The sequence below is a fragment of the Maniola jurtina genome, chromosome 11 (genome assembly GCF_905333055.1).
Source record: "Maniola jurtina chromosome 11, ilManJurt1.1, whole genome shotgun sequence".
Lineage (NCBI taxonomy): Eukaryota > Metazoa > Arthropoda > Insecta > Lepidoptera > Nymphalidae > Maniola > Maniola jurtina.
The window spans coordinates 9,989,559-10,011,862 of record NC_060039.1 but is presented as its reverse complement, the minus strand read 5'-3'; the positions used below and the strand labels follow the sequence as shown (position 1 = coordinate 10,011,862).

The following is a 22,304-nucleotide window of genomic DNA, read 5'->3' as shown; positions in this document are numbered from 1 at the left end:
TATCACACTTTTTAGTAAAATAAAAACAGCAGGTACTTAAGTATATATTTTAAAATCTATCTCAAGGTAATGTGAATGGATACCTGACATACAAGTTTTTCCAACTTACTTTACGTTCAAACCAACGTACTTTTCTAAACGAGGACAACAAAATCGACACAAGTTATAGGTATAATTGTCAAACAACCCATTTTTTTAAAAGAATTCTTTTCATTTATTTTCTAAAAACAAATTATCATTTCATTTTATTGATAAATGTGAATCAAATATCGTGTTTTTCTTAAGAACACCATAGAGATAAAAGTAATGTAATTGACTGTATCCAAACAAGCGCTAAAATTGATAGCAACCATAGCGAGCCCACAGTCCACCCTAATTGAAATTGCTGTATCATAAAGGTACTTTCAGACAGCTTCTGAGTCGGAAAATATTTTTCATATGAAAATAAAAAGGAAGCGATGAAAACCTAGTAGTTAAGACGTTGGATTTCTCTAATTTTTCGGAGTTATCTATATGCGTTTTAAATTAATTACCTACATACTATTTGCTATGAAATTACTTTCATGCATGTTTAGAAACTATATAATTTCAATACGCACGAAATTTTACACGTGAAATTTATTGCTTATGAAATTAATACCATGAAACTAATTTCATGCCGTAATGTAAACTCAGGTACGGTGAAGAAAAACATAGTAAGGAAACCTGCATAGAGAGTTCTCAAAGGTGCGTGAAGTCTGCCAATCCGCACTTGGCCAGCGTGGTAGACTAAAGCCCTAAACCCTTCTTATTCTGACAGAAGACCCGTGCTCAGTAGTGAGCCGGGAATGGTTTGATCAAGATGAATAAATCGACCACTGGTTAGTGGTTGCCTTCTATAGGTATACATAATATTGATGAAACACCAATTCTACTGAATACTGAAAGATTCAGTCGCATCAGACGTGTCAACTTCTGTCGACTCTGACTGCTATCAAAGCTCCTTATAGGCAAAACTCTTGATCGTAAGCACAGAAATTCTAATAATAAGGCATTTATTATTATTAATTCTGTGTTTTATATTGGATGTCACTGGCTGATAAACTTACCTACTATTGATAAATGCAAGCTATCCGGCTTTGCATCTTTGCGCCTTCGCCTCGTGCGACGAAAAGTTTCTTCTTGAGTTTTCGAGTATACTGGAGATAATCTCAGGTTTCGAGATTCGAAGATAACCCTACTCGAAGTTTCAAGTGAAATTATAGACATTTTATTGACAACTATTCCCAAGACTTAGTTAGCTTGGATTTGGTGTTTTAAGTATCCCGTTGAAGTTCCTAATAATCCTTTCTTTGTTCATACATAATTCAACAACAATCTGTAAGTACCAAGTTTCAACTGAATCGGATGAACGATGCGCGAACGCATAGGGTACAAATTACAAACACTCAAAGTTAATTTTTACAACATGCGTTGCAATGTCTTGCATGCAATACAAATGATAAGTATTTATAATTTATCTTATAAGTATTGTAATTCAATTATTTCTTTAATACATAGAAAGTGAATAATAATAAATATTATTCCCTTTTTACATTTCTGTTTTGCCGTGTTGAAATCAATGGAAGCCTTGCTTTTGTATCGAAATGTTGTTTTCATGTACATTCTACTTAACAATGGCTTGTTATATTAAATGATTGTTCAGAATACGTAATTTTATTCTTTGATACAAAAATTGTGGTTTCAACATGAAAGTGTATGAAAAGTAGATAAATAAAAGTATGTATTCACTAATAATACATATATTTCTAGGTATACAGCTATCTAATTTAAATTCTCATTTATTTTTATCTAACTTCTATATAAATATTTAATAAATAACAATGAAATCTTAAAATTACTTAAATATATCACATAATCCTTCACAGTCAACGGCTAATAATATCTATAAAATGATTAGCTTAATGCACAATATATTTATAGGATTAACCCTTCCTTCACAATTTGGCGTTCAGCTTTAGAATAAATTTTGACAAAACTCTATTGTGAGTGTTCATGTGATTCTTCATGACCCCATTCTGGATGGGTTCCGTCGCCCGTCCTCTTCACTCTCTTCTCGATGACGTCAGCTGAGACAGTTTTAAGATCGTAAGCCCAACCTATTTTCGCCATCGTGTCAATGAACAGCTTCGAGAGATTCAGCGAGTAGTGGCCCAGTTCGGCGGTCTTGTAGTCCCATGGAAACGTATGATGGTAATTGTGGAAGCCTTCTCCTAATACCACTAATGATACTGGTTTGGTTTCTACGGGATTGATGTGTTTATCGTAGGGCTTGTCACCCCATTTGTGCGCGGCTGAATTGACTAACCACGTGACGTTTAAAACGTAAACGTAGCGGAAGATTGCGCTCACGAAGTAAGCATTCCATAATGATTCCCCCCACAAGGTCGGTATGTATGTCGGTAGCACGAAGCAAGCCAAAGGCATAAGAATCAGGTAGTATCTGTAAAGGAAAAAGACAGTAATGATTTTACTATATTTGAAATAGCAAATATATAAGTAACGAAGATATTCACAAAACTACTCTTTCACATTTTATGAGAGGAAATACTTAAAAATGAAGCTCACTAATAATCATTTTAAATCTTTGACACATGTTTGGATAATTCAACGAGTAGAACACAATAAAAATAAATGCAAGTAGGGATTGCAATCCAGCGGCATTTTCAATCCAGCTGGATTTTTGCTGGATTGAAGCAAATCCAGCTGGATCCAGCGCGGATCCAGCACTTATTGATTTTTCAAAGAAATGCGACATTTTTTTTCGTTTTAACCGTATAAACTTTAATAACTAACTACCTATATTTGTTTGTAGTTATAATATGAGGTTCTTATCTATGAAAAAAGCGTTTTATATGGCAAAAAAACTTTTTTTAATGAAATTAAGTATGTATATAATCAACCGAAGTATGTACCATTCATTATCTATACACTATCGCCATTTTATAGGTAATTCATTGATTTCATTGCTAAAAAAATTGTGGAAGCGAGAATCAATAACACCTTTAGAGGCAATAGAACCTTTGAACTGAATTGAAATTGAATTTTTTTCCTTGCCAGAAATTGTGTAAGTTCCAAAAAAGTGTTTGTTGGAGCAAGGTTCGGGGAGTATGGAAGGTGTTTCCAATCATAGCTCCTTAATTTAGCGATCGTCTGTCGTAATATATAAGGTCTAGCGTTATCCTGAAGCAGCAATGGACTAGAGCATTATTGACCAGTCTCAGTTGTTTAGCGGCTAGCTTTTCTATCGAGGTTTGCAATTTTTGACAATAGATAGATATCTGTAGTAATCGTCTGGCTAGATCTTAGGAAGCTGTAGTGTATGCTGTAATGTATACTGGTCCACCAAACACTCAAAAATAGCTTTTTCTGAGTCAACTTTCGCTTGGGACAGGATTTGGCCGGGTTCTGCTGAGTTCAACCACTGTGATGAGCGATTCTGATTGACGTACTTGCAGATCCATTTTACATAACAAGTTAGTAACAATACGATGCAAAATTTCCTCATTATTGTAACGATTGAGTAATGTAACGCAGCACACAAAGCGCGTGTTTGTTGGTTTGTTGTGCTTCACTCAATTTTTTTATTTTATTCACTGACGTGGTTTGCGATGGATCCGCTTCCACAATCAACTTTTAATACTTCACTGTCAACTATGATCTCCAAGGGGTTTGTTCTGCAGGTCAAAATAATTTCCAGAACGAAAACATTGAACCCAAAAACGTACCTTGCTTTCTTTTTACAGTAACTTCTCTTATACACATCATTAATCTGTAATAGCTATTCATAGGTACTTGTTTTACTAACTTTGTAGGGTTCTCAGTTTCTCAGTCTTCAGAAGCTGAAGTTATAATATAATTTCAGACTTGACAATCCAATCATTTCTGTTACAGTTCTCTTTTACTTTTCTGAAAGACATTCTATGGTTTTTGCGCGAAAAGAAAGTTAGTTACTTGTTTTTAGCTGATTGCGGATCCGCACCGCTGGATCCAGCGTCAGATGCTGGATCCAGCAAGCCCCAAAAACGTGCTGGATCCAGCTGGATTGCTGGATTGCGGATCCAGCATTGCAATCCCTAAATGCAAGTGAACTGAAAATCCTTGCTAACGAGTTAATTCCATTTTATAACTTTACAATATTTACATTTGATTTTCAAGTATTTTATCAAGGACTAATATCCATAGTCCAGCTTAGACTGCATCATCATTACCACCAAGTCGTGCTAACATGTACTTATCTGAATAAAAAAAGAAAGGGTACTAACTTTTTCTGGAATCGGAGTACTGGATCAGCCCACAAATCGTTCATATCAATGGTGTGTCCTTTCGCTTTGATCTCAGGGTGTTTCCTCACCAAAAGCCAGCCGACATGGGAGAAGAAGAAACCCCGTGTTGCGTTGTGAGGATCTGCATCGGTTTCAGAATACTTGTGGTGCATTCGATGGTCCCGTGCCCAATCAAGTACTGAGTCCTGATAAAATAGAAGCACCCATATCATTTCATGAGAACAATATAAATCATTGATGTTTCTTGGGGAATTTGGACCACGATTAATGAAACCAACAACTAATCTAAAGGTTACCGAATAATATAAAGAGGGTTCTACTCATAACCTACTTCGGAGAGCAGACTATATCTAGGTATATAACCATTGCCTATTGTCGTACCTATTATAATATTCCTAGCATATAAAGCTTGGCAAAATCATTACAATATGTACATTGTACATACTCAACTCTGTATAACTACTGCTAGATTGCATCAGCATAATAACTTTGTACAAAAATAAGTATTTTTTGCGAGTAAAAAATTAAGACGCGTCGTATTGATAAGATCTTACATTGAAAATGATTGGAAACACTGCTTGGACTTATGACCGCGTCTGAGATGACGCTGATATTGTTTTATTTCTGGCTAAGCCGTCAAGCGCGTGAAGAAATTACTTCTTATGATACTTGTTGTTTGGAATAAATTAATTTAAAAAGTATATAAACTGGTAGGTAGTAGTACTAGGTTAAACACGCGACTTCGTACGCGCTGCGCGTAACGCGCAGAATTAGTTTTTTAATTCCCGTGGAAATTATTTGATTTCCCAGGATAAAAAGTAACCTACGCCCATCTCCAGAATGTAAGCTAACTCTGTATCAAATGATGCCCGCAACTTCGTCCACATGGATTATGTTTGTTAAGGTGGTTCGATTTCCATACTAATTTATTTTTCCATTTATGGACATCTAGGGCATAATTTCATACTGAAATCACATCAGTTGGCTCTTATTCAGATCTTTATTTGCGCTAAAATATATTTATCTGAAGAAAACAATAGATTAATAGCTAAATGAGATCGAAATTTTTACTAATTTTTGTCAATGTATGAGTAGAAGGCGATAGTGTCGTACGCTACATACGTTTTAGTAGTGTGCGTTTTCGCTGCTTTCGTGGAAGTAGATGCTGCGTTGCCAGTTCGCTGATAGTAAGTTGGCAAGCGCTGTTGCCGCTCTTCGTTTTGCGTTTGACGCAAAATTAAACCTATTAGCTTCATTATTAGCTTTCGATGCGTCCCGGTCAGGTGATGCCAAACGTAAGAATTTCCTAAGATTTTAGGGAAAAATTCCCTAAAAGTTTGAAATCATGCACTATAACGCAGTAATATAATAAGCCTATTATTATCACACTATCACACTAATATTATAAAGGCGAAAGTTTGTATGTGTGTCTGTGTGTGTGTGTGTGTGTGTGTATGTTTGTTACTCCTTCACGCAAAAACTACTGGACGGATTTGGCTGAAATTTGGAATGGAGATAGATAATATCCAGGATTAGTACATAGGCTACTTTTATCCCGGAAAATCAAAGAGTTCCCACGGGATTTCAAAAACCTGAATCCACGCGGACGAAGTCGCGGGCATCATCTAGTGATAAATATACTTGCTTTTAGTAGCATAAAGTAGTTGTAAAACTTTTTGATCGATTTTACCGAAACCAAATTTTACGTCAACTTATATACTTTTATTACTATTATTTCATTAATATAGCCTTAAAATCATACTGAGGTATTTATAATGCATCGTAGTTATTAAAATAATTAAAATAAAAATTAAAAAAAAAAGTTCGGGGTGTATGGCGCACCGCGCATTATTCAATATCTAGGCAAAAACTATTTAGAGATGGTAACCCTCTTATTGTGAATTGCGCGACGCGGTGGTAGGTACCTCTAGTGTTCTGTGTTTGTGATAAACAAGTGATAAAGTTTGAGTATTTTTACTGTATTGTTGCTTGTTCATGTAACAAAAATAATTATGGAGCCACGAACTTCACGCAAAGATTATCTGAATCACCAATACTCTGGCCCCCGGAAAAGTCGCAAACGAGTTCTTGGACAAATGAAAAGATATCATGGAGAAAGCAAAAGGTAAGTACACGAACCTAATAATAATTGCACTTCAAATACTTATTCGAAATGGAATTATTATTAGGTATTTACAATGCTTACATCATAAATATTTTGCTATAATTGATATCTAGTTATCTGCTATAATTTTTTGAAAACATAACCTCTTATTTGCAGTCATACCTAGTGAGTGTAGCAAGTTTTGTGTAGTGGAACATGAATAATCAAATAATAGTAATTGATCCATAATACATAGGTACTTATATATAAATAATTGGTTGTTTGTACTAGTTGATTACAAATCATTGTTTTTGAATATATCCTTATATTCTAAACACATCTGTTTATTGATTTCAGGGATTATAGAAGAAGAAAAATCAATTTTGGAAATAAAATGTTTTCCCTCATTGGCTCGCAACAGTCAAGATATGTTTTCTGCTGCAAAAGATCGTAAAAATTTTCCTCTCTACATTGATAGTACTGGGAGGTTACAAATGAATAAAAAAGACTATTTCTATTATCAGGTTAGTACCAAAATACTTTTTTTATCAGTAACTAGATGATGCCCGCGACTTCGTCCGCGTGGATCAAGGTTTTTCATTCCCGCGGGATATTTGTAATTTTCCGGGATAAAAAGTAGCCTGTGTTCCCGGGTATGAGCTATCTCCATACACACACACATACAAACTTTCGCATTAATTATATTATTTTCATTTTCATAGGTTTCTATTTTCATAGGTACAAATAATAATAATATTTTTTATTTCAGATCCAGGGCCAGCTGCGGGTTACAAAAATGAACAAATGCTACTTTGTTGGATATATTTCTCCAACTTACGACATCACTATTTTAGAAATAGAACGTGATGAAGTTTTTATCGGTAACATGATACCAAAACTAGTTAATTTTTTTTAAAATTGTGTATTGACTGAAGTAGTACTTCAGAGAGTCTGCAATAATCAAACTTGCTTAGACATTTCATTGTGTAAATAAAATCAATTTTGGTCAATTTTACTGTCCCATTCGGTGTCGAGACCCTTGGTCCCTGGGGTCCTAGCGCTTCAAGCCTTTTTAGGGAAATATGAAAAAGGTTAGTCGACATCACAGGAGACTGAAGAGCTGGCAGCTACCTCGGACAAAGAAAATTAGTCTAGCCATTCAAAGGGGGAACGATGTCAGTATCTTTGGAACCTTGCCTAAAGGGACTTCTTTTAATAATTTATTTTAGTTATTATATTATATTTTTTAAGGTTTTTAGTTTTAGGTTCATTGTTTTAATAATTTAGATTTTAGATGGTCAGAATAAAGTATGTATTATTACAAATAAATAAAATTTGAAAAATGTCTCTACTTTTAATAATCCTATAATCATATAAAAATATGTAATAAATGCGATAGTGTGTTTGTTTGTTGGTTTGTCATTCAATCACGTCACAACTGCATTTTGCATGCTTTCGAGGACTTGTATGGCTCTTCTCTATCTAATAATAAAAACCTAACTCCACACAAGAAGTCGCTAGCAAAAGCTAGTACAGTATAAAACGTCACAAAAAATATAGCTAGGTATAAAAATGTTTATATTATTTATAATATAATTTAAAAAAATAAATAAATAAAGGAAAAAAAGCAATAGTCAAGTCATGGAATAGAACCCGATACTTGTAGACGTTGTGCCTAGAGTCTGAACCATCAGTCCAGCGAGTCTTTCTCTGATGAGTCGAAATTAGTAAACACCTTTGTATTCAACAAACTTGTGAATGTGTGCGTGAAAAATTCTGCTGCTACCACCGCGTGATTATCAGTACAAATTAAAATATTTTGAAAATTAAAATACATCTCAAACGTAGATGGATATATTAAAAATATAATGCTACAATCGGGAACTATATTAACATAAAAAAATATGCACATTTTCATTCATAAAAAAATAAAATAAGTCTAATTACACAATAAACGCCATCTAGTAGCGCTGATGTGCCTAGCTGACCGTATCAAACCACCTTAAGGGTCCCGTAGAAACTCTTTGATTTTCCGAGACAAAAAGTAGCATAAGTCATTCCCTCGGATGCAAACAAATTTGTACTGACCAAATTTTGCCAAAAACAGTTAAACAGATGGACCGTGAAAAGTTAGCAGACGGATTGACAGACGGACACACTTTCGCATTTGCTATTATGAATGTTGAATGCTCGTGAATCGTATTTACTGGAAAATAGAAAGGACAAAATAAGAAATACTGACTACTAAACTTATCGACAGATTACAGATAGATTGAAAATTCAGAATCAAACTGAGAGTTCCCTTGCAGCCCTAGTTCACTCTGACATTAGTCTCTTGACTCAAGGTAGATTGGTACCTAGCTACACAATAGGTACTTCTACCTGCCTATTTGTAAAAACCATCGATATTTTATCTTTTCATCGCGTTTTTTATCTTCGAAGGGCCCATCCATATACATCGATGGTAAAAACTAAGTCACCTGCCAGTTCACAGACACTGAGGTTGTAGGTCTGTGGAATATCCCTGGAGTCAAAAGGATATCTTCATAATTGTGTATCTTAAATATTATTATTATGTAAACAATCATAATTTCGATAAGACTTGACATTGACATTGACCGGAAGCATGCCTCAAGTTACTGAGGCTTGAAGGTGAAACTGATAACAATTATTATGTTCAATAGAATCGGTTATTGCTCATCTAAATATATAAAGGAAAAAAGACTGACTGACTGCATCATCTATCAACGGACTAAGAAAGGATTTTTGAATATTCAACCCCTAGAGGGGTGAAAATTGAAGTTGAAAATTGTGTAGTCCACGCGGACGAAGCTGTGAGTATAAGCAAGTAGGTAAGTATACTTATGAAAAATCGTAAGTCGGACTGACTGACTCATCAACCGATTTTTAACCCCCGACCCAAAAAGAGGGGTGTTATAAGTTTGACGTGTGTATCTGTGTGTCTGTGTATCTGTGTATCTGTCTGTGGCATCGTAGCGCCTAAACGAATGAACCGATTTTAATTTAGTTTTTTTTGTTTGAAAGGTGGTTTGATCGAGAGTGTTCTTAGCTATAATTTAAAAAAATTGGTTCAGCCGTTTAAGAGTTATCAGCTCTTTTCTAGTTTTCTTGTAGAAAAGAAGGTTAGATAACCGTTAGGTTCATAATATTATGTCAATAGACAAATGTCAAGCTGTCAAGATGGACGTTGCCTAAATACATAATTATTTATTTCAAAATGATGTTTTGGAAAACTCAGATACTTTGGATCGTCGGGGTGTTATAAATTTTTAATTTACACTTGTTGTTGATTTATTTTAATAATTAATATTTCTTTCTGTGTTTCTGTTATTTTTTCTGTTGTTTTTGTTATTTTATTGTTTGTTGTTAAAAATTGGGTAAAATGTGAAAAATAAATAAATGAGAGTAAAATATTGCGGAAAGTGTTTAATATTTATTTATTTTATTTTATTATTTTTCAAGAGTGATTATGACTGCAATTAATTCTAACTCATGAGACTGATTAAAATAAAACTGTTGTGCGGATTTTTTTAAGAATTTGTTTAAGTATCCCATATTCGGTCCATTTCCTCTATTCATGCGTCGATAACTTGGGTGGCGATCATTTTTGTGGGTGTTATTTTTTCAGCAATAATATCAGCAATAAATGCATGTAACCACTCCGCTTAACACCTTAATTTTTAAATTATTTCAATACCTATGCGTTAAGGCTGTTACACGCCAGAGCAACACAATGCGACATCGACGCATGCCACAGGGCTATATCGTGCTTGCTACAATAATGTAAGATGTATCAAGAAATTGCCACCCGACTGTCATACCATACCTAATATTCCAACTCTACAGCACGCAACATGTTATCTTGACATAGACAGGCTGCTGCTGTTAATGTTGATATTGCTTCTCTCTCTCTCTGCCTGCCTCTCTCTCTCTGTCTCCCTCTCTCTCTGTATCTCTCTCTGTCTCTCTGTCTCTCTTACTTTCTCTCTTTCTCTCTCTCTCTCTCTGTGTTGTATTACTCATTGCTGAGGGTCATGACCCCCTATCCATTAATCAAAATATAATAGTAGGATTTTTATTGTGATAGGTAATATAGTGGATTCCCAGAGCCTATTATGAGTTCCGCATACAACTCATCTAAAAGAACGCGACTCTTTGGAATTTACAGTTATTATTAATTAATGTTAGTGATAATAATCGGGATCGACGTGTTCTCAAAGTTACGTACAAGAAAAAGCCCAAATTCGGACCTCCAAAGTTGGTCACCAATCCAATTACTAACGTGGGTCAACATTGTTCAACGATAGCAATGGATTGACATGCGTTATCCAATTTAAGCCACACAATCCTCAAACATGCGTCTTAAGACCGCAAACTCAATGTTTCTATTTGATTACCTGTAACTTGATGACCTGTATCAGCAAATAAATAAATAAATTGAATTGAATCATATTGTCGCATTAAGTTGCTCCGGCGTAAAACAGCCTTTGGGAATTAACTTTAATGAGATATTTAATTACACTTCCACTGGAAATCGCAAGGCTTATCTCATATTTGCCAATAAACGTGTGAAATCACGCGGCTATCACATTATTACAAGTATGATAATAATAATAAAATCTCCGCTGGGTTACCGATAAACGTATCGGGTTGGACTTGGAAGTTCAATAGAGCAATGTTAGTATTTCGTGATTTCGCTGCCATATCAGTGCACCTGATAAAACCGTGCTAGACCTGACCTCAATTATATTAAGACAAACTAAACTTGATGATAAGTAGCAATTAATTAATTTGATATAATGTCTACATGACCTACATGTCATAACCAGAGGTTACGTGAGGAAGTAAATGAAAAATTTAAAATACTAGCGACAGTCCGCGAAAAGAATTTTGAAATTCTCACAAGAGTGACTGAAATTGAAATTGATTTCCTTGACTATATTTCACACGGAGCCTTTGTACAAAATTTCAGCTTTTTATGTCGTTGACAAGTCAACCGTGAGTGAGTCGGAACTTTTATTTTTGTTTACAAGAGTGACTGAAATTAAAATTTAATTCCATGTCTATATTGCAAAGGGTACTTTTATACAAAATTTCAGCTTTCTATGTTCTAGGATTTAAGCGTTGATAAGTCAACCAGTGAGTGAGTCAGAACTTTTCTTTTTATTTATTTTAATGTCAGCTGTTGCTGTGATCTTACGGATTTCTGTAAAAATGAGTAGCTTTAAAGCACGGACCCAAAGATACTTTTTAGATTACATACAAATATTTCAGCCACACTGGCTGGACTTGGAACTACATATTTTAGCTAAATCTGGCAATCCGCAGACACAGATATTTGTTTCTAGAATGTATCTCTTTGAACAATGTCATTAATTGGATAGATCAAACTGCGTTTGTATGAAGAGCACTGAGGAGCGCGCTAGGGAAACTTCTTTTAAATAAACAGCTTCCATTTTATTGATGTATATTGTATACGTGAAATAAACCTGAAAAGCCGTGATAGCCTATCTATACTAATAAATAAAATTGGAGTGTCTGTCTGTAATTTCGAAATAACTACCGCATATTAAGGTCATAAGGTTATTTGAACGATACTATAACTGAATCACACGTTTTTAAAATTTTTGTCTGTCTGTCTGTCTGTCTGTCTGTCTGTTTGAAAAGGCTAATCTTGGGAACGGCTGAACCGATTTTGACGGGATTTTCACAGACAAGTAGAGAATTGACCAGGGAGTAACATAGGCTACTTTTTTAACCGACTTTCAAAAAGGGAGTTGTGTTTTTCTACCTATGTACACCGAAATCTCCGAGATTTCTGAACCGATTTGCGTCATTTCTTTTTCAATCGATAGAGGAACTTTGCGACATTGTTTCATAAAAAAATTGGAGTCCAACTCCTCAATCCTGATGCTGCAGGGGATCTGACCAATCCACGCGGGCGAAGCTGCGGGCATCAGCTAGTTATTAATAAGACCGTCCCATAAGACGGGAGGTCGACATCTATGACACGCACCTCTAATTACTTTCCAAAGTTATGTGCGTCTGAGGTAAGCAATAAAATATCACTTGCTTTATCGGTGAAGGAAAACATCGTCAGAAAACCTGTGTGCCTGAAAGTTCTCATAATGAACTCAAAGGTGTTTGAAGTGTGCCAATCCACGCTGGGCCAGTGGTGTCGTGGCAAACTGTGGCCATCCTGAAATCGCCCAACGCGCCAAAAGAAGTTTTCACTTCAAAAAGAGCCTAAATAGCTCAACGGTTAAGGAGCGGATTGAATTCCGAAAGGTCAGCGGTTCAAACCCCACCCGTTGCACTATTGTCGTACCCATTCCTGGCATAAGCTTTACGCTTAATTGGAGGGGAAAGGGGAATATTAGTCATGATTAGCATGGCTAACATTCTTTTTTTTTTAAAGAAAAAGAAATGTATACCTGAAATGCGATAGTGTTGAACACTGTGAGTAATATACGTAGTGGTAATTTCGCTTTGTAGGATTTGTGAGCCCAGAGTCTGTGGGCACCCGCCGTAATACCGAGACCAGATGCCAGGTAAAGCATGACCGCTGCAAAAAATAAAAGTAAGTTATTTTTCAATGTGTAAACGAAGTTTTTTTTCATACACGTGTAAAAACATTTGTTAGGTTCATAGTTTAAAAAATGATTGTTCACGCCCGACGGATTATGATAATTTTAATAAGGCCCTATATTGAAAACCCTATACTGAAGGCCCGATGAAAATTCTTGTGAAAGTTTGTCATTTTTTAAACTATATCTATAGAGATTGGTATTTGTGCATTTGGCTATAAATAAATAAGTATTTTTCCATGGAAAATCAAAGGAAAATTTAAAGGTACTTTGACAGGCAGGTCTCTACCTTTCAGAGTACCTTCTATACGGCATCTTATATACGGTAAAATACCTTCTATACGGTTTCTACACGGCAACTTACGGGCAAAGCCCTTGTACTTTGCTTTTTGGAAATTATTTTATTAATCCTTCATAAAGTTTAAGAAAAATACTCACTGAATATACGTGTAGCCCACATCGCTTGTGTCAGAAACAGGTAGGCTCCATAAACTCCTCCCAAATGGAGCAGCACGAAGAGTGTGACATTCCTCCAAACTATCTTCCATTCTCGTTTCTCAGCAGAGGGCGGGACGAGGGGTGGCGGCGTGGCGTCTTTGTTCAAATCCGATTCGTATAGAACCCATGACCCTTGCTGCTGACCTTGAGGAGGCATTTTGCTCTAGAATTACAAATAATTATAAATATTTGAAAGATGGGGGTTCGATCGCGGGCACGCGCTTACTTTTCGGGGTTATGTGCATTATTATTACCAAGCAATTAATAAGGTACCTATATTATATTTGATTGAAGAATATTGACAACAATTCTGTCTTTTTCCAGCGTAAAATTCATACTTTAATGAGTTTAATAAAGTTGACTCAAATTGCTTTTGGTACCATTTAACTTTATTAATGTACGTGATGTTCACGTCAAATTGCTAGTTGAGTGACGTTTTAATTTTATTTGTTCTTCACCGCTTCAATCAAAGCTTTTTCGGAAAATTATTATTAAAAATTATTCCATCAGCTCTTATAGTCCGGAGTCCAGACTTGCTTGTGAACCACAACGCTATTTGCGAGTGATTTTAGACAAAAGTCAAGGCATAACGACTAATAAAATTCATCCAGTAAATAGAATTCATTACAGTTTTAGCCAACTTCCAAATGCATTGTCTAACAACTAATGAAAAAGGACAACCACATTCATTAGTCGATAGAATTTCATTAGTGAGACTATGGCATGCATTTTAGAAATTGAGTAGGTACATTTTTCGAAATTTGAAATGTAAACACTTTTTTAGTCAAATATTCAACAGTACTGTCAAATTTACTGGTACCTAATAAATCTTACCTATCGGATAACCTTATTGTTTGTTTTATTCGGCTCGAAGGACCACATGTTTAGTCAAAATTTTATTGATAAAGATCTCGAAAAGGTAGCAGACAGACAGACACTGTCATATTTATAAGTAAGTATGGATTTAACAAAGAAATAATAAAAAATCAGCCAAGTGCGAATCGGACTCACACAGAAAGGGTTTCGAACGTACAAGAAATAACACGCCATGAATTTTGTTTTAATTTTCAGGGTAGTAATTTTGAAATGTTTAGTATTTTGGTGTTATAGTGGCAATAGAAATACACATTCTGTGAAAATTTCAGGTGTCTACTTATTATGGTTGGCGAGATACAGCCCGCTGACAGACAGACAGACAGACGGAGGGACGGATAGTGGAGTCTAGTAATAGTGACCCTATTGTTGTGACTGTCACACGAATCACAGCTGGAAATCCGCGTCCTGCATTTTAAGCGTTTTAACGCATGTTAAAGCATGCAAGACAATTAATGCTGAGCTGTACGCCCATTTGGGGTGGTGTGACAAATGAAAATGTACATTTGTATGCTTTGTTTTTATCTGTGACACCAACAACAAATAAATGCATTTTCTTTCTTTCTTTCTATTACTATAACTCCGCTGTGACTGTCCGTCCGTCCTTCGCGTACGGAATCCTAAAAATTATTTTAACGAAAGTAGCCGCTATTAAGTGGTAAAGGGGATTTCGTCTATGTTGGTGTTAGCTGGCGGGCGTGCTCTGCCTTTTTGGAGTGTTTTTTTTTTGTTAAAACTGACTGGAAAGCGCTCTAAGGGGGTGCCGTGCGTATGTCGGCGAGCGCCGGAACAATACTTGTATAGTTTAACTAACTTGTTACAAATAACTACAAACTTGACATTGGCTAATCATTGTAAAGCCAGACGAGAGAAAAAAAAGTGGTAATGGATTATACATAGATTATTATGTAATGCTTATAGTATGTTTGCCTCTATTGACCGAGGTGGCGTGATCACAAATGGACAATCAACAATGATCACTGCAATTTGCTATCAATGGAGTGATAACGGGGAACAAACTTGACCTTTTGTTTCATTTATTTGTTCTTACATTACGGCAATGCCACACATAACATATCCATGTAAATATTATTGACGAACATACAAAAAAACTTGCATAAATTAAAGAAAATCTAATACCTATTGGAGGTCGCTCATTATGGTATTTAATATTTACCTATGTTTCTTTTGACAGTCAGGTACCGAACCATGACTTCAAATATAATATAAATAGCTACCTACCTACCTAGATTCAGATTCAGATTCAGATTTATTTATTTACTTTCATGTAACTATTTTGATATTTATGTAATTTTACGTTAATGTGTAGGTATTTTAGGTCTTATTCTTCATTTGTTAACATGATTGGAAAGAACTAAAATTTTGCTTCTAGTGTAACTTTAATAGCCTCATCGTGTGACAGAAGGACTGGCTGATTTTTTGCGCAACGGATCAGCCTGGCTGTCCAGCGTGGAAATGCAGCCAGTATTCTGGGCACCATTCCACGCGGGCATGATTTGTATTGTAATTAGATAAGGCTGGCTTTAAGTTTTATTGTAATATTTTCTTTATTAAAAAAAAAAAAAACTTATGGTACTATAAACTTGTTGAATTTGTGTGGACGAGTACCTATTTAGATAATTGGTAGACATACTGATTAAACTGATTTTGGAGCAGGAAGATGGTGGTATTATCAGATAGATTCAACGATATTCTAATTAGCGTTAAAAACGTAGATTCGACTTTTTAATAAATGTTTTTATTTTATTAAGTATTTGTTTTTTTTCTTGGTACTAAATCTACCATTCTCATATTTTTACTTCAATCTATAAACTTATAGCCTATAATTATATAAATATATATAAAATTTACAACGTTCCGTTATTTTAATTGGAAATTAGATACACAGACAACATAGGATAACATATTATTTTATGATTAGTTTTTGGCATCTTGCTGTTACCAATTTGGATATAAATTATAAATACATATACCTATCTATACGTTATTACGAACAAAAATTGTATCTGTAATTACACTAATATTATAAAGGGGAAAGTTTGTATGTGTGTGTGTGTGTGTATGTTTGTTACTCCTTCACGCTAAAACTACTGGACAGATTGGGCTGAAATTTAGAATGGAGATAGATTATACTCTGGATTAGCACATAAGCTACTTTTTATCCTGGAAAATCAAAGAGTTCCCACGGGATTTTTAAAAAACTACATCCACGCGAACGAAGTCGCGGGAATCAGCTAGTCTATTATATTAATGTGTGCTAATACTTAACAACCGGCGTAAAGTAAAATCAATTGTAAATAAAAATGTAAATCAAATGTAAATATTATTTATGTGCCTATGTGTTAGTAGGTATTACTAATTTATACAGTAGATATAGAGAACATCAATCACTGAGACTGTGCTTGCGGTTTTAGTAACACAAACAGTGTTTAAGTAACACTTAAACACTGTTTGTGTTACTAAAACCGTTGATTAATTTAACTTAATAAATTACTCAAATCACTTGACGCTTTTTCTTAACACTGTTTGTCATATATCAAAATTATAAGTATATCCTAATCTTTATAAAAGCTGAAAGTTTTCTGCGCATTAATCCCTAAAACAGGTAGGAACGATCTGAGACTATGAAATTTGCATCACTCATCGTGGTTTTGGCAGATAATAGGTAACTAAAGTGAGTAAGATTAGTACCCACTTTCATCAAAGAACTATAAAGACGTCTAATTTTTTTATATTTTCTTCGGAATAGTATTAGAAATCACGTCATGCATTGCCAGACAGTATCGTAGCAACCCTCTACCAGACAGGCTTTAACTTTAATAAATAGTAAATATACCTACTTACGTTATAATATTATAATAGCTGAATTTTATACGTATACCTAATTTGTTACTTGGGGAACTATAAGAAGATGTCTTCTTAGAAGCCAGCCAGTTTCGGTAGTTCTATAATATGTTCTTATATTTTGCCAGACAATTCAAAAGTTTGCTATTGCATGTGTATTGTCCCGCGCAGCACCTACCGCAGACTTTCAACGGATTTTTAGGAATTTAAAGAATGATGCAGCAACTGTGGTCTTCAGGTTAAGGAATTCAATGGCCACAGGTATTACACCATTCGAGGGGGTGGGAAGGGGTGAAACTGGTCATCCAGCTCACAGCCAGAACGCACAGGATGCTTTGCGGCTACGACTGGGGTGTGGTCGCTAGCCAGGCGGATTCGAGATAGAATTCTAGTACCAAAGCAGACATAGCTTCAAGATTATGCCGTGCGGTTTTAAACACAGCCCGTAATTGGGACTGGGTGTGTCAGAGCCTCGTTTGCAAATTGGCAGGGTGCACCTTGTGCAGGTGAGGTTGACTCTCGTCACTAATATTGAATTTGGACCACTTGCAACCCTAAACCTGACTTTTGCTTGTGAAGAACTTGTAAGGCACATTATTTTGCATGAGTAGATAACTTAATGTTTTTTGTCTACATATCAACCAAGCTTTATAGTAACGCAGTTTTAATTGGGCTTTTATTGAAATTTTATTTGAGATAAATATCTTTTACTTACTAAAGTTTCAATTGGGCTTGAACCTTTTCATTTCAATTATTTTTTGTCATCTATAATAGTGAAAAGGCACTCCTATTCTTATAATAAATATAGCTATGAATTATGTCCATAATAATATTTATTATAAGTCAAAACTAACACTCGATCATAAAAAAGAATTTTAAGCGTTTCATATATTTGAATAATATATTCGGAAGGTTACATTTAATTTAAATTGTAAAATTAAACCCAATTTAAAAATACCTATAGAATAAGTGCATTATCAAAATTCAAATTATTCCTTTCGTTTGCTTAACAGGGCTCTCTCCGTCACTCGCTTTATACAATCGTAGGTCCAATTTCATTTGAATATTAAGCAACCAAAGTCCATAAAATTTTGCAGACATATTCTAGAAACTAATGTCTGTATCTGTGGTGTTTTAGATTTTTCTAAAAATATTTAGTTTTAAAATTAAATGGGCTCAAAGATTTGTATGTAAATTTTTAAGACCGCGTAACTTTGAAACCGAATATTTTAACAGAAATCTGAGGGCCTAACATGCGCCCACGACAAAATTTTGCCTTCGCATTTTCTCGTGTTTATTCATAGAGATAACACGAGTAAATGCGTAGACAAAATTTTCTCGTGGGTGCATGTTAGGCGTGCTGGAAAACCACAGACATAGATATAAGTTTCTAGAATATGTCTGCAAAATTTCATGGACTTAGGTTGCTTAATATTCAAATGAAATTGGAACTACGTTTGTATGAAGCGAGTGACGGAGAGACCCCTCTTAATAGGTAGGTAATCAACAAATAACCTTGACACGTTTGCCCCAAAAATAGTATATAGTAGCTAGGTAATGACCAAGTTGTAAGTTACGTAGTATTGAACTGTTACTGACATTTTAATTAAATTTACATTCATCAACTAACGTTATATATACCTACTAATAATATTATAAATAAATTATTTTATTATAAATTATAAATAATATTATAAATGCGAAAGTATATGTGTGTCTGCTGTTCTTCCCCTTTAAACGGATTTTGACGTTTCGTACAGACATAGCTTCCATCCGCATCCCGGGGACATATTTTTGCACCGGGAAATCAAAGAATTTCCACAAGATTTTTGGGATTTTTACAACTTAAACCCACGTCGATGGAGTCGCAGGTAGGTATAATCTATTTGTTACAGACATCCTGGTAACCGACATTTAATTTTTATCCCGGAAAATCAAAGGGTTCCCACGGGAGTCTTCAAAACCTATATCCAAGAATACAAACTCGCAGGCTTTATCTAGTATTTTATAAAGTATTAAATTTATATTGACAACATCAGCATAACCCACTATCTAAAGAGAAGTTTAGGATAAAGTATTTGATTGAATAGATACATTTAACTCAAAAGTTAAAAAAAAAAATTTAAAAATGGAATCACACTGGTATCTGTCCGTTTGTCTAACAAAGCTCAGTACCTAATAGGTATTTATTTTTTAAAGACGTCAATTTGAAAATAATTTTGTTTTGTAGTAAACCACACGTGTAAACTAGGTAAGTAAAACTGAAATGAAACTGTAATATACTTTATATACTTATAGATAATCATAAATAATTTATATTTTACTTAACAAACTTTTTCATTTTAACTTGTAGCTATAAATTTTATGGATATTGGTATTTTTAGCTGTATTTTAAACAAACCTGTGGGCATTTCGGCAACGAAAGTATATAAGTCATATGAAAGCCCGTTGAAAAAAAAACTTGTACTCGTAGCTACGCGAAAGTTCGTGCAGTGCGTACGAACATGAAGAGTTAGCTACGTATGCGGTTTAACGTTTTATTTTCCAATTAATATTTAACAGACATCTTAATAATTATTAAAAGCCAAACAATATTAATAATAATAATAAATAATCCTAAAGTAACCGTTATTTTGACATTGAATAACAGATATGCCGAGAATCAGAAACTAAATACCAAAGATACAGAATACATGGGATTCTCTAAGTCTTTTTAGTAGGTATTCATCCTAAATTTAACATAATTTGCATTTTTATTTCATTTAATCGACTTTCTTAATCGAAAAAATAAGTGGAGATTAGAATAATTTAATCACGAGACTCCATAGAATTCTTGTTACTAAATAAATGTAGCGACCACTATTAAATTTATGAATTTGTGTTGAATAACTATCCACTCAAAGTTTGTTAGTAAATATATCAACTTTTTCACTTTAACTTATAGCTGTAGGTCCGCAAAATTCCAACTTGTATGGGTAAGTTTCGATACGCGGTTAAGTGGAATAAACACTTTTCACTCACCTTAAGGGGAAAGCACTGCAACTTATTCACCGAAGAGGTTTATTAAGTTAGCACTTATTGGGTTGCGATCGGACTTAGACGTCTCGAGAGACTGCAAACATAATTTTGTTAACGCGGATTATATAATATCTGCTATGTTTTTTATCAGGCGACAGTTTGACGTCCTATCTACTATCTACGAATGGCATACGTAGCGCGTAGCCCGTCGGATTCTCGAAGATTACCTACAGTCGTCGATTGAAATCATTGCGCCGCCCGATCAAGTACAGCATAATAAAATGACTGAGCTGGTATAGTAACTCCCACACACGTCCACGTGGAATTAGGTTTCTTTAAAATCCCGTGGGAACTCTTTAATTCCCGACACAAATAGTAACCTATACAAACTCAAAATCGATTAAATCCATAGATTGCCCGTGAAAAGCTAGCAAACAGACAGACAGTAATTTTTTAAAACTCTGCTACAAGTAAGACCTTGATCTTACCTGACGGTAAGTCATTTTCACATTAATTAATATTGGTATAGCACCTATGGAGTACTTATACCTACCCACTAGAATTTTTTTGTTGTAACTGTTACTAGAAATCGTTAAATCCTATTGTATTCAATTTTCTTAATTTAATTCTAAATATTTAAATTTTTCGTCTATTAAGTAAGTAAGTACCTATGCCAATTCCATTTTGTCAATTTAATTAACCCCCGACCCAAAAAGAGGGGTGTTATAAGTTTGACGTGTGGATCTGTGTATCTGTGCATCTGTCTGTGGCATCGTAGCTCCTAAACTAATGAACCGATTTTAATTTAGTTTTTTTTTGTTTGAGAGGTGGCTTGATCGAGAGTGTTCTTAGTTATAATCCAAGTTAGTTTTCTAGTTACTGTAACCTTCACTTGTCGTACACTTGTTCTAAGCTGTAGTCATATACAAAACATATCTAAATTGAATGTCAATCGAGGAAACCCGTGGCTACAGAGAGGGTTGTTTATTAGAACACTTTGCTGATGCCCGTGACTTTATCCGGGTTCATTTAGGTTTTAAAAAAATCCCGTGGGAACTACCAACCCTTTATCCCGAAAAAACAAAGACGTTTCAAAATAAAAAGTATCCAATGTCCGTCTCCAGGCTACAACCTGTATCAAATTACTATGAAATTACTTTCATGCGTGTTGAGATTAATGTCACGCAACTAATTTCAACGGATGAGAATGAAACGTTAATAATACGAACGAAATTGGACGTTTACACGTGAAATTGCTTATGAAATTAATGTAATGAAACTAATTTCATGCCACTAACATTCGTAATGCAAACTCGGCTTTATCCATACTAATATTATAAATGCGAAAGTGTGTCTGTCGGTCTGTCTGTCTGTCTGTCTGCTACGCTTTCACGACTCAACCGCTGAACCGATTTTAATGAAATTTTGTACAGACTTAGGATACATTCCGAGGAAGGACATAGGCTACTTTTTATCCCGGAAAAACAAATAGTTCCCGCGGGATTCCTAAATACTCATGCGCTTGATCGATTTGTATGAAATTTGGTCCGAGGTAGCTTGCATCCCTGTAATTGACAAAAGCAACTTTTTATCCCGGAATATCAAACAGTTCCCACGGGATCTTCGAAAACCTAAATCCACGCGGACGAAGTCGCGGGCATCCTCTAGTAGGTTTTATAAAACTATATCATAGATTTCCGCGACAAAAGTTGCCTGTTATCAAATTTAGTTAAACGGATGTGCTTTCATGTTAACCTATCATACATTAGTATGGATTTAATTTTCTGTAATAAATATGTACGACTACTAACTGTTTTTACATCTATACCTACTAAATACTTGGCAATGGCAATCGGGGTGGGGAAGCCTCGCACACCAGAGCAGAGCTCCCGCGCTAAGCTAACCCCGTGCGGGATAGCGCGGGTGACGTGCGGGTGTTCGGGGCGTCCCCCGCCTTATACGGTCAATCGGAGTATGTCTCATAGCCCGATTGCCATCTCAACCTGTTTCATA

The 22,304-nt window shown here is 34.9% G+C and overlaps 2 protein-coding genes across 3 annotated transcripts; one reads left to right on the top strand and one right to left on the bottom strand.

Annotated features, from left to right (window-relative positions):
* Positions 1-1,765: 1,765 nt before the first annotated feature.
* Positions 1,766-20,455, bottom strand: LOC123869563 (acyl-CoA Delta-9 desaturase-like). The gene is made up of 5 exons (XM_045912545.1): positions 20,295-20,455; positions 13,476-13,698; positions 12,885-13,015; positions 4,305-4,510; positions 1,766-2,482 (listed from the first exon to the last, which is right to left on the bottom strand). The coding sequence occupies exons 2-5, from the start codon at positions 13,690-13,692 to the stop codon at positions 2,020-2,022; spliced, it is 1,017 nt and encodes a 338-aa protein (XP_045768501.1). The 5' UTR covers positions 13,693-13,698; positions 20,295-20,455; the 3' UTR covers positions 1,766-2,019.
* Positions 5,944-7,592, top strand: LOC123869589. Of its 2 annotated transcripts, XM_045912578.1 has the most exons (4): positions 5,944-6,242; positions 6,281-6,450; positions 6,787-6,953; positions 7,199-7,592. In XM_045912578.1, the coding sequence occupies exons 2-4, from the start codon at positions 6,435-6,437 to the stop codon at positions 7,343-7,345; spliced, it is 330 nt and encodes a 109-aa protein (XP_045768534.1). In that variant the 5' UTR covers positions 5,944-6,242; positions 6,281-6,434; the 3' UTR covers positions 7,346-7,592. The 2 variants fall into 2 exon arrangements, with proteins under 2 accessions (XP_045768534.1, XP_045768533.1); XM_045912577.1 differs by having other exon boundaries at positions 5,944-6,450.
* Positions 20,456-22,304: the final 1,849 nt, after the last annotated feature.